At 46.3% G+C, this 16576-nt stretch overlaps 1 protein-coding gene across 1 annotated transcript in view; it reads right to left on the minus strand.

The window, feature by feature from the left end:
* Positions 1-2022: 2022 nt before the first annotated feature.
* Positions 2023-16576, minus strand: part of DIP2C (DIP2 acetate--CoA ligase C (putative)) — a gene marked incomplete at its 5' end in the record, with an annotated part of 296244 nt that continues 281690 nt past the window's right edge. The window contains one exon of the mRNA XM_086950634.1: positions 2023-5095. Coding sequence (XP_086806760.1) covers positions 4843-5095 — 253 coding nt within the window. The remainder of the gene's footprint in view (positions 5096-16576) is intronic.

Here is a 16576-nt window from a genome sequence, read left to right on the forward strand (position 1 = left end):
TTGAGGCCTAAACACAGTGATTGTTTTTAATATAATCTGGAACTGATCTGGATTTTGACTCCAATGCTAGGTCTGTTTCTTCTATGATCCAGCCATGCAGCAAACTGGTTTGCTGCACGATCAATAAGAAACTTACCTTTGCCTGTGAAGGACATGATAAACTTTCTTCTGAACATTGACTATGACCTTTGATCAAGTTTTAATAGCCCTTCTAAAATGGCTTGGACTTGTAGAATGCTCTCTGTTCTTCATTCGGGACAACATTTTATAATGTTTCTTCATTCAGCATAAACGGGGGATATAGCCTTTAGTTTTTTGGGGGTAGGGTAAACGTAGGCTAAGCTTTAACAAGAACAGAAGGCCACTAGGATCTTGAAATTCTGATGCAGATATGCTAGACTTTGTCCCAACAGGCTCGGGTCCCCAGGGTCAAAACGGTGAACTTGACTTTGGCCTCTACCAGCAGCCACTGAAGACACAATATATGCGAAGCACATGGTCTCTTAATTTCAGATGATATAAGCAGCCTCATGTTTACATTCTGAAGATGCCTCCATGCATGGATGAGATAGCACACAAAGAATTTCCACAGGTTAGCCTCACAGGTACCTGCATATATTTCGAAAATCAAATATCCACACACAAAGTTAAAAAAGTCCCACACCTTTAGTTTAAAATGAAACAAGGTTTTTGTAGCTCCAATACTCTTTAAAACTACATTTCAATAGTGCTGTCCCAGGAACTCCCCTCCTCAGCCTATTGGGCGCACCTCAAATGATTGCTCCTCCAAACCGCAGTGCTTAATTTGTGTCAGTGGTAGCAGGTGGGCCCCGCCGGCACTCCTTATTTTTCATCTCCACACTTAAAACCAGAAGAAGTGAGAGAAATCAGAATCGGGAAGAGAAAAAGGGTGACATTATAAGACCCAGGTCTTATACTAGGCCGAACTAGGCCAAGCCCCAACACCCTCTCTGTCAGCCAAAACACTAGGAGTCACTGTGGACCGTGACCTATCCCTCAAAACCCAAGTTGGTCAAGTGGTCTCCAAGTGTTTCTTCCAACTGAAGAAAATTCGGAAAGTACGCCGCCTGCTTACATCTGAGGCACTCACCCAAGTGGTGATCGCTACTGTATTGTCCCACCTGGATTACGCTAACTCCATCTACCTAGGTCTTCCCAACTACCTAGTGAAGCGACTCCAGATGGCACAGAATCATGCAGCAAGGTTAATTTTGAATCAACCTAGGCGCCAGGCAGCCACTCCCCTCCTTAAGAAACTACATTGGCTCCCTGTGGCCCAGCGATGTGCCTTCAAAACCGGCTGTATAATCTTCAAGTCCTTATACCACAAAAGTCCACTATTCATCAACAACCTGATTTCCAAATACACCCCATCCCGCAACCTTCGCTCACTCCACCAGAACCTCCTGCAGCCACCTTCTTTCAACTTAAAACGCGCAGGAGGCCGCAGGTTTGCCACCCTTGCCCCCCGCCTGTGGAACTCTCTCCCGTCGGAGACCCGGAACTGTCAGGATCTTCTCTCCTTCCGGAAAGCCTTGAAGACCTGGCTGTTCAGACAAGCATTCCAATAATCCTCTTTCCTCCATGTTCATGTTATCACTGATCATAGCGCCAAGCAACCAATTGGTGATAGTGCGCTCTAGAAATATTTTTATAACATAACATAACATAACGTATGGGAGTTGAAGAAATAGGCACGAGGTTTTTAACACAGTCATTTCTGATTTCTTTGTAAATGCATGGCCCTTACCTCCATACTTTCTCAGCAAAATGTGAATGGTATATTTAAATATATATAATTGGTTTATAAAATGATTTTACCATAAACGAACCATGTTACTACAAGAAACATCATCATTGTAAGTACAAGGATCTGCAACGTTAAATTAGGTATGAAAAGAGTTGCATTAAAAAAAATTCAATTTGCTGTAGTTGTCGGAATTCCTCAAAACAAACACCGTGCATTTTAGACCCAATTCAGATGACCGATTAAGAAACTGATTTTCAGAGCAACAAAAATAAAAGCTTTTATTTGTTCATTTGAATATAAAACAGGCGTTATCACAGATGTACAAAGCGTACTGGTGGTTTAACATATAAGAAGGTTGCTGTCCTTTGCACATAAAAATTTTCGCCTTCACCTGTGATTGGCCGAGTACATGAACTTCTCTAACCAGTCACCACACTCTATGAAATAACGCTGCTAACATTCAACTGATAAAAGGGACAGTTTCCCCCCTCGGGTAAAGTGTCAAGCAGGATTAAATATACTTAATAACCAAGCACCATGAGGAATCTGCTCCTGTTTGATTCGCTTTGTGTTCTCTGTGTTTATTGTGTACCCTCCTGCTTTTGTGCATGTGCATCAAGTTGATTAGATGGTGTTGTTTGACTTCACAAGCACAAGGTCACAAGACAAACATTTGTATACATTCTCATGAATGGTTTTATGTACAGTACAAGTTTCTAATACAGAACAATCCTCCTTATTGCTGAATCTGATGGTACTTGAAATGTTTACTTACTTTTCACTTGCACAATAAACTTTGAAATGCAACTCATTACTCCTGCCTTTATTTTCAAATTTGGATTTACTGGCACAGATGACCGTTGCAGAAGAAATCTCTTATTAGCTGGCCTTGGAACTACGTAGCAGTTCTTCCTCAACCTCACAATGAAAATTTGACTTGGCATAGCTAAAAGGATGCTTTCAACAGCAGCCGACATGTGTTTCACAGCATCGAAGCCTGCAGAAGGGCTTCCAAAGGCATTTCGAGTTGGAATTAGGATTACAACCAATCATCTCAGCAAAAATGTTTTAAAAAAATTGCCTTTAGACATGACAATTTAGGAGGCAGAAAATTGTGGACTTCACAGATTCACATTCTATACATGGGTGCAAATATGTGCCCGGCAGTGACGTACAAAGCAGCGGTATAAAATTATAAAGTGACTATTGGCTGTGGTATGATGCACCTTACATACAGATAAAAATGCCACTAATTTAACAGAGGGGTGAAAACCAATTGTTGGACACAATCTGTCCTTTGCAAGGGAACATTTGCTGTATATACTCTATTCTGCACAAGCAGACGACATACATTGACTAAATAAATCAAAGGGTTTTGTCTTCCCACCAGCAATCTTACTCATGCACATCCAGTAATGACAACCATCACAGGAACATATTTTATACAATTAGTAATAACTCTGCTCATAACCTCATATCACCCATTGAGGAAACAGAAATAAAGGCTGCTAATGATTTTGCTACATGAGGGACGGCTTGGCGAACCAAACTTGGAAACACAGTAAATCTGTATAGAAATGGCAAATTATAGCAGCTGTTGTGATGCAAACCCTTCTGCTTCACCCCCCTGCTCGGTCAATTCTGGCATCCTCTTTTGTAATCCCTCAGTACAGTTTCTGTGTCGTTCTAAATTGCCTATAACCTTCCCTTAGCAAACACTTAATATACAATGTGCCCAATTTAGTTGTGGTGCCTATACACTAAGCACGGCTGAGGAAAGACCCAAAGCTTCAATTGAGAGCCTTCCCACACGTAAAGTGAATGATTTACCCACCAGATCAACTAGCCATCTGTGAGGCCAATACCTGTCCTGGTGCACGTGACCATCAACATGGCCACTCAACGAACATTAAAAATAAAACAATGACAATGGTATAAAAACAGTTATGCAGCTACAAAAAAACTGTGTTTTCCAACCCGCCTTGTCTAAAGTCTAACAAGTGAATGCACATGCCAGCACAAATTTACACTGTTGATTTGGGTGCTTTTTTTTCCTGGCAAAGAAAAAAATCATAGTGCATTTTTAACTTTTTTAAATTTCTCACCGTCTTAAAGACAGTAATAATTTCACTTGCTGGTATCTTTTAGACTTGGGACACGTGGCAATACAAAATTGCCTGTACAAACAACGTTTGTGAATAACACTTGATTATCTACAGTGGGAGACACCATGCAAGTGGCTAGAACTGCATTTTAAACTTTTAAATCTTTTTTCCATAAGTGAATTTATATTTCATATATATATTTGATGTGATACTATCCACCCAAGATAATACAACACTTTTTATATTAGCAAACATTACAAGAGTTTAACCCTCTTGAATGTTTCTCTTTTATACTTCTAAAGAGATCAAAATAAATTAAAGTTTTGTACATAATTACATATGAAGAGAAAGTAACTTATTTTATCTTTTTAGTTTAGTACAAAGATATTTGCACAATAATTCCTGAAGAACATTTTATTTATAATGTGTTGTTCTATATCAGCATCTAAAATGTGATGCCTATTTTATTCCTTCTGTCTGACAAAACAGCTAAAAACTAGTGTAAAGGTGCTATTTTGGGTCATTTTCTCGTACCTCAAGACAGTTAAAAAAAAAGTTCTCATAATGACTTAAATTAGTAACCTATTCATAATTGAAACATTGCATTAAACAACGGAAAATGTTAAAAACAGTCCCCTTTGGAGGCAGATTAAAAATAAAGCTAATTCAGCAAAACATAAAATACAAAGCCACTCTTACTTAAAAGCTTTATCAACATATGAGCAAAAAATGGATGGTCTTTCGGACAAAATGAAGGCAGTACCCAAAGTCTTTCTGTGCTAAAACGTAGTGGTAAAGAAAAACATTTCACATTGTATTTTCTTGCCAATTGTGAGTGCTTTGCTAATTCATAAAAACAGAAACTGTTCCATCTTGAAGCGTCACCCTCTGATTTGCACATTTGTAGTGAACACAAAAAAATTTATACACCTATAATAAAGTCCATGGAAGCCTTAAGATACAAGACTACATGTTGTAGGCCACATAAATAGGATCTAGCTGGTCTGCTAAAAATCCATCTCGTAGGTGCATACGCTGTTTCTCTCCACGGGAGTTGATAGGAATAACACCAATGTCCACCACTACAACCACACCAACTATTAAATAATGTTCCTCCAAAACTACATTGGTGACCAAGGGAACCAGGTCCAAGGCTTCTTGCTCCGATCCGTCCAGCTCAACGACGACTACCAGCAAGTTTGTCCAGGTGAACACAGCACTAAAAAATTAAAAAGAAAACATTGGCCTTACAAAGCATTCTGTAGTGCATCAGAAGGAAAGAGCTAGACAACTTTTTCAATATCACCCCTATTAACAACCAAGATAGCAGAATAGGACAACAGAACCTTGGCATTAGAAAATACAGAATTTGGACTTACCGTATTTGTTAATATGTTAGGATAACAATAATCCCAAAAAATAAACATGCGCTATGCAAGTTAGTAATTCTTGTGCGATTTTTCTTCTCAAGAAATTCTCAGTTCTAATGACTAACAAAACAATCAACGTTGAAACAGCAACTATCGTAAATAGCTCCACGCTTAGCCAATACCCAAGTATTTGTTAAAATGAATAATTAACATTTGAACCAACTTTCCAAATGGTTCACCCGTCAGCAAGGAGAAGAGAAAAGGTTTTTCAGGGTTAATGAGCAACCACACTAGAAGGAACAAGTCACAGAGTCCGCCAATAATCCAGAATCTTCACGAAATCCTTTAATATATTCAATTTTATTTCAAGAAAGTTTACACAACTCTAAAGTTGCTAAACCCTAATGTATCTCCACATTAACAGGTTTACAGAGGGACCACAGAAGAAATCACAGCAGAAATAATTCTATGAAAATAAGTCATGAATTATTTTGGAACATACAGGTAGATGATGAACCTGCAATCTTGGCCACCATTAAAATTCAAAATGTTGGTGTTCAGACTACATTTTCATTTGTTTTACCGAAGCCCTTCCCTTTTCTTTCATTTCACAGATTAGATACAATATATGGTGCTTTACAACGCAGTCACTTATGGATTCATGCATGTATGAAAATGAAAATGTTCTTCAAAATGTGCAATTTATGCAATACCTTTCTAGCTGTGTATTGTTACCATTCCGTTCTAAGCTGAAAAACGTAACAATGACTGTCTATTTTCTGGGAGTAGTCTGAGCCAAAAGCTAATGTAACTAGTCTTTACCGGTTTATTAAGATGTACTCCCTTATGCATGATCTAGTACCTTCCCTCGGTGTTCAGCTGGGTCCCCCTTGTATTAGAATTTGGCCGCTTGGCACTCAAGGACATTTTGTTCACTTCCTGCACCGTTCGCTGTCCCACCCCATTCGTCTGGCTTAGTGAGATCATACAGCATCTCAAACAGTTCCGTGATGGATTCTACAGTGTTTTAAGTGGGGCAAGAGGGAAACCCAGCACACACGGTTATTCAACTCTTCCATTCTCAAGTCCAGCTTAGCAACAATGTTTATCACAGTTTCTAAAGCGGATCCTGTGTTGTGTTGGGTTTGTACCCTTTATCTTCCAGAGCTTGCATCGCTACATCTAAGACGGCCAGTTCTCCTTCCATTCCTCCTGCACAAATAAAAATGTTCTTTAACGTACTTCTAACAATCTTAAAACTACTCTGATAATACTTGTTTTTGTGCAAGTTCGCAGGAAGACTTTTAACGGTCTTGAAAAAATAATTTTGCCTTTACTCATTTCATATTCATTGAGAGTCAGCAGTCAACTCCTACTGGTGAGCTAGTGAGGATTAAAATATTGTTTATACTTTATCTGTCATTGAGCTTAATGAAAATAAATCTGAGGCGAAGCAGTCCTCGTAAATGACTCCGCTATTCACAGGTAGGAGCAGCACAGCTTCCCTCTCGACTTCTACTCGTAGAAGAACCTGGTTCTGTCTCTGCACAAAAGGTAAGTGTTCAGTCGTGACAGGGTAATGACTAACCCTATGGTTTAGCTGGGGGCCACACAAGTCAAAAGTCAACATCTCTTCTGGCATATAAAATTAGGGCTCAGGTTTTGCTGTGCTCATTGTAGATATCTGGTACCTCGGCTTTACTCCTCAGTGACCACTCTAGCGACCGTACTACCTGTGGACCATTTAGGGTTTGATACCACTGATGTGGATTGACGCAGCGCATTGCACAGAGGGCGCTTCGAAATCTAAAACAAGATGAGGGCAAAATAAATGCGTCCATCTAGTCTGCAGGAGCTGGCATCGTAAACGTTTAGCAGATAAAAAGCAACCTCTCAGGTTTTGCCACCGTTTTCCAAAATCCATTAAGAAAACTTAACGAGAGCCCAGAAACATTGTTGCCATCATCATCTCCTGCCAGACATGACCCTAATAGCACACCCTTTGAATAAACAGGATGCTAACGTTTCGGCTGCCAGCCAGCCTACAGGTTTCACAGAATGCCTGTGATAGCACACAAAACAAACTATGGAAAGAAAAGGTCCAAGGAACATCCATCCTGCAGCATCTAGAGCTCTAAACAAAATTACCTTACAATAGTTTCTAGCCTTAGAAGGCACATAATTGGATGTAGCTCATATTTGCAGAGCTTGAAGTGAAAAGGGTCTGCAAAAAGGCTTTAGGGTCAACACTAGAGCTCTAGAATGCCTCAGAGAAGAATACCTCACATCGAGGATGATATTGTAAACTTTAGTGACAAACTTACATGGATGTGGAAAATATGCCCCAAACTACCTGCAGATGCCCCTGAACCAGAAACCACCCACCCAGTGCCAAAAAGGTGCATGTATAGGCATCAGACATCCATTTCCTCCAAATATTTAAAAGTCTACAAAATCAACAAGAAGTGGGGGAACGTACTTAGCAGACTTGGACAAAGGATGCATCACTGCCCCATTCTTGATTCTTTTGGAAGCACATGGACATTTTCAGGAGAAATGCATTTGCTTTGCTCGGGAAACAATTACACTGTTCTCTGAGCCGCTGGCAGGCCTCAACGAAAACCCTTGGGTAAAGATGTCTGCAGGAAGGTAAGATGTACTGTGCTCCAATGTTTCACAGCAGCGGCTCCTACTCTATGGCAGAGGAGCCTCGCCCCCCCAAAAAACGTCGGGAAAGGAAAAAATTAAAAGGGCACTCATTTTATTTTTCCTTTCCTGCCATATCTTGGGGCGAGGCCTGATAGTCACGGGCACTGATGGTACTGGTAGTACACTCATATCACTGCGCATGATGGTTTGGCCGGCCGCCTCAGGCTGGCCAAACCATCATGCGCAGTGAAAGTTCTCTCCAACCTAGCATCGCAGCTGGGTTGGACAGAGCATGCACAGACTCACAGTCTGTCCTGGAGCGCGAATTGAGGGCATTCAGGCGAATCCTGAAGCTGCTCTCTGCAGAAGAGCAGCTTCAGGATAGGCTCCAGGGTATTCTGTGCCTTCCTGAAAAGGTGAAGAAGAGCGCGACAGGGAAGGCTGCAGGTACGCTTTTTTAATTAATTTTTTATAGCCCCCCCACACCCCCTAGTGCCCTTTCCTCCTCCCCTCTAGTACTTCTAGCATACTGTCCGCTCCTTATGTTTCAGCTGCACATTACCCCTTTCGCTGGTGTCAGTCACTGCACTGAGCGCTTCTGGCATCCCATTTACATTATTTTACTGTCTCAGAGAAACAAAAGGAACTGCTCAAAGTTACAAACTAAATATTAAATTATAACAATATAGGAGACAAAATAGCAGAAGGTTTTGATATTACTCTTCCCTCAATGACACCTATGATCTTGCTGGCCTCTGTCTGCACCAGCATCAATCTCTCTGACCCACCCAGTTTGCATGTCTTACTCGATTAGTATGGTCTACTGAATATCAACGCCCATGATATAGGGGTACAAGAATATCTGGGGACAAAATATCGAAAAATAAGTGCATACAGGGAGGTACAGATTTACTATTCCCAACTCCACATCTATGTATCTTGAAGATATATGTACCGCATAGGTACATATATGTGGAGTTACGTTTAGAAAACCTAGACTTACTTACTTGTTGATTCTTTTGTTCAATATTTTGCCCTCAAAATTGTGTCCGATTAATGCACAAGTTACTTACCTTCGGTAACAATATATCTGTAAGAAACATTAGTTAGTTAGATTCCTTACCTTAGAATAACCCCCTGGCATCAGACTGGATCTGTAAAGTTATCATCAGCAGTACCCCGGCGCGTCGGTAGGCGTCATGATCGCCGGGATGACGTCCTCGGAGTACTTAGACGCCGCCCTCGTGCTCGGACGTCAGTTCTGTACATAGCTTTCCACGCCAGGAACGCAGAGCCATGCAAGAAACAGACACTGGTGCCATGAAACTAGGGCCCTGAAAGGGATGACCTTAACCCTAGATATCGGTTCGCAGAACGGGGAGGATGGGTGCGGCGGTAAGGAATCTAACTAACTAATGTTTCTTACAGATATATCGTTACCGAAGGTAAGTAACTTGTGCATCTGAAAGAAACACGTTAGTGAGATTCCTTACCTTAGAATAGATACCCCAGCAATACCAACCCCGGTGGTGGGTCTGCAAACCAAGATCACACCAGGGAGTCCTGGAGAACCGAACGGCTAAAGAAGCCATCCCTCTGGACTTGGATGCCGAGGCAGTAGTGCTTGGCAAACGTGTGCAACAAGGCCCACGTAGCTGCCTGACAAATGTCCTGCATAGGGACTCCTCGTACCAGGGCAGAGGTAGCGCCGTGGACCGGGCGGAATGGACGCGCAGCCTCTCAAGAGGATCCTTTTTAGCCAAGGAATAACAGACCTTGATGCACAAAACGACCCACCGAGAGATGGTCTGTTTGTGCACCGCCCGTCCCTTCTTAGCGCCCACGTACCCAACAAAGAGCTGGTCATCCTCCCGGAACTGTTGAGTGCAGTTCAGGTAGAATGAGAGCGCACGTTTTGGGTCCAGACGGTGGAGCCTCTTCCTCTTTCCTAGGAGGCGGAAAGAAGGTGGGCAAGGTAATGGTCTGGCCGATGTGAAAAGCAGTAAGCACCTTGGGTAGAAAAGAAGGACGAGTCCTCAGTACAACTTTGTCCGGATGGACAGAGAGGAAAGGAGGCTTAGAGGAAAGAGCCTGGAGCTCACTCACTCTTCTGGCAGAGGTGATGGCAACCAGGAAATCAGTTTTGAGAGTCAGAAGACGAAGAGGACAGTTGTGGAGTGGCTCAAACGGAGCACACATCAGATAGGTTAATACCAGATTCCCGTCCCACTGAGGCATTACGAAAGGAACAGGAGTAAACATGTGAGTAATGCCTTTCAAGAACGTATTTACAACAGGGGACTTAAAGAGAGAAGGCTGATCAGGAAGCCTCAAGAAGGCTGAAACAGTTGAAAGATATCCCTTGATGGTGCCCAGAGCAGAGCCCTGCTGGGACAGGGAAAGAAGAAAGAGGAGAACCTCAGAAAGAGGGGCCGAAAGGGGATCCACAGCCTTTGCTGTGCACCATGCCACAAATTTTCCAACCTGCAGGCGTATACCGTTTTTGTGGAGGGACGCCTGGCTGCCAGAATGACATCACAGACTTCAGGAGGCAAGTAAAAATGGCATCAACTGCCGCCGCTCAATCTCCACGCATGGAGTGGAGGCTGGACAGGTTCAGGTGGAGGACTGTCCCCTGCTGCTGGGACAGAAGGTCCTCCTGAAGAGACAGTCGAATCGGGGGACCGATTGACAGACTGAGTAGCTTGGGATACCAGTAACTTCGTGCCCAATCCGGTGCCACAAGAATGACTTGGGCCCGGTCGCGCCTGATCTTCTTCTGCCCAGAGTGCTGAAGGGGTATAGGCGTAAAGGCGTACAACAGACCGTAACTCTACTCGTGACGAAAAGCGCCTCCGAGCGAGTGCCGCCTTGGAAAGTTCAATGTGCAGAACTGATGACATTGCGCGTTCTCTTTGGTGGCAAAGAGATCTAACCAAGGCTCTCCCCACTGCTGAAAGAGACCTTGCGCCACGTCCGAGTTCAGAGGCCACTCGTGAACCATTATGCACGGACGGCTGAGTTTGTCTGCCCTGGCGTTCAGAGAACCTGACAGGTGTTGAACCACCAGGGTGATGCCCTGATGTTCCAGCCATGTCCAGAGGCGCAGAGCCTCCTACCAAAGTGTCCACGACCCCACCCCACCCTGTTTGTTGCAATACCAATGGCGGTGGTGTTGTCCGTGAACACCTACACTACACTTCCCTCGGACAGCTGGAAGGAATGCCTTCAGTGCAAATCGGATCGCCCGCAGCTCCAGAAGGTAGATATGGAGCCGGGACTCCGCCACAGACCAGAGGCCTGTAATCTCTGCCTCTCCCATGTGGCCCCCCATCCCAGGAGGGACGCATCCGCCACCACTGTGTGCTCCGGTTGGGGAAGGGAGAGGGATCTGCCACTGACCCAATCGTGGTCTGTGAGCCACCACTGCAACTGTCTCGCAGTGACATTCCAGATCAGGACTTGGTCAAACTGGTTGCTCTGATGTTGTGCCCACTGAAACTTCAGGTTCCACTGCAGAGCCCGCATCCGCCACCTGGTGTGATGTACCAGCAGGATGCAGGAGGCCATCAGAGCCAGCCCCGTCAGAGCCAGCCCCGTCAGACCCAGCAGCTGTAGGGTCAACCAAACCGAAACTCGGGATAAAGGATGAAAGATCGTAATCAGAGCCTGAACATCCCGAACCCGCTCTTCGGGAGGATAAACCCAAAACTGCGCAGAGCCCAGAACCGCTCCGATGAAGAGGAACTTCTGAGAGGGACACAGGTGTGACTTCGGCAAATTGATGGAAAACCCCAGCTGATGCAGGAGGTCTGCCGTCGTCTGGAGGTGGCTGACGACTGTCTGGGGCGAGCCCGCCTTCAACAACCAGTCGTCGAGGTAGGGGAAGACTGAAACCCCTAACCTGCGCAGATGAGCTGCGACCACCGCCATCACCTTCGTGAACACCCGTGGGGCGCTGGTAAGGCCGAAGGGGAGCACGGTAAACTGAAAGTGCTCGTGGCTTACCGTGAACCGCAGGTAGCGCCGGTGGGCCGGCAGGACGGGGATGTGGAAATGAGCGTCCTGCAAGTCCAACGCTACCATCCAGTCTCCTGGGTTCAGGGCAGCTAAGACCTGAGGCAGTATCAGCATCTTTAACTTCTCTTTCCGGAGGAAGCCGTTGACGTTCTGTAGGTCCAAGATAGGGCGTAGGCCCCCTTTGCTCTTCTTGGGTACCAAAAAGTAGTGGGAGTAACAACCACACCCTACTTCTGGCCCAGGAACGCGCTTGATGGGCCCCTTGGCCAAGAGGGCCGTAACTTCCTCTTGTAGAAGTTTCAAGTGATCCCCCGACATGCAGTGGTTTTGCGGTGGCATGGCTGGAGGGGTCGCCTCGAAGGGGAGGGAGTAGGCTCTTCGGACGATTTGCAGCACCCACCTGTCCGAAGTGACAGTGCCCCAGTGGAAGTTGTGATGGCGAACCCTGCCCCCCACTGGTGTCACATGGGCCTGAAAGCACTGACTAGGAGGGCTTAGAGGCTGATGCTGCAGGGGAAGGTGTGGACTGGCCTCGCCGCTGTCCCCGACCACCACCACGGCGGTTTCCACAGCCACCACTGCGCTGGATGGTAGTCTGCGGTTCGTGGCTGGCAGCACGTGTGGGAGCGCCCCTTCCTTGGCCACGAAAGGAGCGAAAGGCACCAGTTTGCTGGTGCGGGCCGAGAGGCCCAAGGACTTGGCTGTAGCCCTGGAGTCCTTAAAGCGCTCAAGCGCATGGTCTGCCTTGTCGCCAAAGAGGCAACGGCCATCAAACGGCATGTCCATAAGAGTGTTTTGGACATCAGCGGAAAAGTTGGCGGACCTCAACCAGGCGTGGCGATGAATCGCCACCGTCGTTGCCATCGCTCTGCCCAGTGAGTCTGTGGTAGCCAGCCCACACCGGATAGAAAACCGTGCTGCAAGGGCTTGGGCAAATTTAGTCTGGACCTCCACCGGACATTTTGGCAGCTTGACCGCAACCGTGTCCCACAGAGAGTGAGTGTAGCGGCCCAAGAGGCATGCAGTGTTGGAGGACCGCAGTCCCAGACTCAGGGAGGAGAATACCTTTTTACCGTATTGCTCAAACCTCTTGGATTCCCGATCGGGCAGGGCCGTCGGGAATGCGGTCTGGGAGTTAGAGGCCTGGATGACTAGACTCTCGGGGGTAGGGTGGGAGGACAGGAAGCAATGGTCACCCGGAGCCGGGCGGTGGCGTCTGGCCACGTTCCTATCTACAGGCTGACCTGTAGCGGGCCTGGACCAAGTGCCTAAAAGTACGTCAAGGCCTCATTAAACGGCAGCAGAGGCTCAGCCGAGATTGACTTCGGTTTAAGGACCTCAGTGAGGTTAGTCCTCACGGCCGCGATGGGGCGCTCAAGGCCCAAAGCCTTGGCCGCCCGCATCAGCACCACACTGTAGGTAGCCCCCTCCTCCGAAGCCACAGTAGGAGGGGAGACAAAACCAGTGTCCGGCGAAGTGTCCAGACCTCTGGCATCCCCAAGCTAACCTGCCCAGTCCTGTTGAGACTGACACTCCTGTGTCAGAGGGTCCTCAGACCCCTCCCAATACTCCCCGTCACCCATTTCCTGATAGTCAGGGTTGTCAAAGGATGGGGTCGGTTCATTGAAGTAGAAATCTCCCCTCGGTGTCGGGAGAGGCACCGTAACCGAATCGAGGGAGGCATCGGGGACGGCATCGCCGGAGGTGACACCCTAGGTGTTGGCGCCGGTGAGGTCGTCAGGTCGACCGGCAACGACCCGGATCCAGAAACGGAGGGGACCTGCGGCGCCGGGACCAAAGTCGCCGGCGGCGCCAGGGCCAAAGCACCCAGCGGCGGCGTGGCCGAAGCCCCCGACCCGCTGGGCCACTAGGCCACTAGGCCCGGAGTACCTGCTGGACCCGAGGGGGGAGTGAGCGACCTCATGGCCGAGAGGAAGGCCTCGATCTCCCCCGGCGTCGCGTTCTGCCCAGGGACCGACGGGTATGAAGAAGGCCACGACGCCCGCGACTCCGACGGAGCCGTGTGGGCGGTGTCACCCGAACCCCCGGCCGCATCGCGGGAGCGTCGGGGGGGAGTCGGAAGAACGATGATGTCTCTTTGACTTCTTCTGCTTACCTGAGGAGCCCAAAGACCGGTGACGACTCCCGGAGCTATGGTGGCTCCGACCCCGCGACAGGTCCCTCGAACTCCGTCCGGACCAGGACCTCGAGCAGCGCGGGGCTGACTGCCAGCGCTCGAGCCGCTTGCGGGACCGCTCCCGCCTAACCTTTGACGTCAGGGCTCGGCAGTCGGGACAGGCCTTGTCGCCGTGGTCGAAGCCTAGACAGTGAAGGCACCGGCGATGGGGGTAGGTAACCGACATCAGTCGGTCACAGTCGGCGCATGGTTTAAACCCGGGCATCTCTACCGGCACCGTCGGAGTCGAACGACTCGAAAAACAGATCAAAAGATCCAAAAAGTTTGTGTCAAAAATTGACTAAAGGGTACTACTTCTCCGGTAGCTGGCGCGGAAAAAAGAATAACTGACGTCAGCGCGCGAGGCTGGCGTCTAAGTACTCCGGCGATGTCATCCCGGTGCCAACGACAGACGCAAGAACGTAAGAACAGAGGATGAACTACTAGTATGGTAATGAGGTTTACCCATAAAAGACTTTGCGTACAGTTTTTCAGGTACAAATACATTGATGTGTAGTTACTGGCATTAATCAAAACCCTGAAACTTAATTTTCCTTTTGCAGTCCTGGTTCATATTCGAGGGAGGGAAGTCTGTCCTATATGTTTCTTTATGGTGAATTGCAATATTTTCACAGTAGCATCTTGTACCCCTAGTAAAGTACACTTTTGCAGCACCAGTAACAACTGAGCTCTTACTGATGACCTCTGCACTGTAATCGATTAGAAGTGGTGGTGAAGAAAGGGCAACACAAACTAATTTGTTGGAGTTTCCTTCAAATAGCCTAATTTAAAGGACAGGAATGTATTCCAACACAACTCACCAATAGAAAAGTATAGAAGCACTGGAAAGTTGTTAGGTTTAGGTGGAGGGAATGGATTAGGATTTAGGAGGTACAGTTAGGTGTCAATTGTTTTAGGCTACAGGCCTAGGGTATCGGTTTATTGTTAGATTGAGTTAGCAATTTAGTTCAAGTACTTTTCAATGCTTTACATTTGGACACTTCTTGGTAAGATTCAATTTAGGGGAAATACTATAAAAACATGTGTGAGCAATACCAGTTTTGTGCCTGAACCCTGCCCCTAAGTCAATGCTAATTACCACCACCAGCAACATGAATAGCGTGCCAAACATTATGACTGAAGTACCTTAAAAGTTGTTTTATGTTCTGACTGGATGTTTAACTGTACTAAAGTTAGAGGGATGTCAAAGGGGTAGATGGAAGAGCAAGGTTTACAAATAATGAATACTGCTTGGGGATACAAAGTCAGGAAGACATAAGGAGGCAGTGTTGCGTGCTTATCTAGGTTCCTGATCGATACTGTGACCTTATGCCCCTATTCGGCTATAAATCCATTTATTCCCTATATTGGCATAACCGTTCAAGTGCGATTTTCTGAAAAGTCATCTCTGGCCTCACACGAACAGAGCCACATTCCAGCATGACTCTCTGCTACTTCCTTTGCGACCAATTAGTGCAATGACAGTACAGCAGTCACTATCTGATATTCCTAGATAACACTCCGAGTTCTTCAACAAGATAAAAACTTAGCAAACTTGGAAATCCCCGCTTGCTATGTTTTGATTAGTAATGGAACTCTAATGAGCAACTGATAACTGTCACTTCCTAGTGACATCTTTAATTGACGTCTTATGTCCAGCAAACTTGCGTCAAACCCGGCACCTGTCAGGTATAAATATTACCAACGTTGCCTTAAGCAAGGAGAGAGATACGAACTGCGAGTTCGTTGCCTGTTGCTGATGCCAGCTGCCTGCATGACCCTGTGTTGGTAAAAACTAGCACTCTGTCGCTGCAGCCTGCTATCCTGTGGTGGTGAAGCTGCTGATTACCATTATCGCCGCTACAGCGCAAACTATGGTACAGTACGCTTGAGGAGCCGAGCAGCCGTCCTCTGCGAAGACATCCAGCCCAGCTGCCCGCGGACGCTGTCACCCCTCCTTCCTCGACGCGCTGAAGAGAGAAGCCGCTGCATTTCTCGTGCAGAGAAATCCAGTCCCGGCGCTTCCGGTTTACCCTCGCGGGTGACTGGGATATCGAGAGAGACCCCTGAAGGAGATACCAATCCTCCATCATTCTATTCAGAGGTATGGTGTTGACTAAACCCTTAGACGAGAATTCTTGAAACAAACCTTGGCAAAACCAACTTAACTTAAGCTACTTACTTACTCCCCCTTCTCACGTGTTAGGCTTAGGTCAGGCACACTGGGGTAGGCTTAGTTAGAAGCACCAGTTGAGTATGTTAGCCTAATGTATATATGACTGTATATATGTGTTATTACCTTTAAACCATTGTATGGCTAAGAAACCATATCAATGCTTTTACAGTTCTATTTCGCAATACTTATCTTACTGTACGTACTTTTTATAATAACAGTTATTGCAATTGTGGCAATACATTTCTCTTGTATGAGAAGAAAGACTGTTCAATAAATGTTAACCCTTTATTGATAAACGCCCGTCTCTCT

The sequence above is a fragment of the Lissotriton vulgaris genome, unplaced genomic scaffold (assembly GCF_964263255.1).
Source record: "Lissotriton vulgaris unplaced genomic scaffold, aLisVul1.2 SCAFFOLD_1411, whole genome shotgun sequence".
Lineage (NCBI taxonomy): Eukaryota > Metazoa > Chordata > Amphibia > Caudata > Salamandridae > Lissotriton > Lissotriton vulgaris.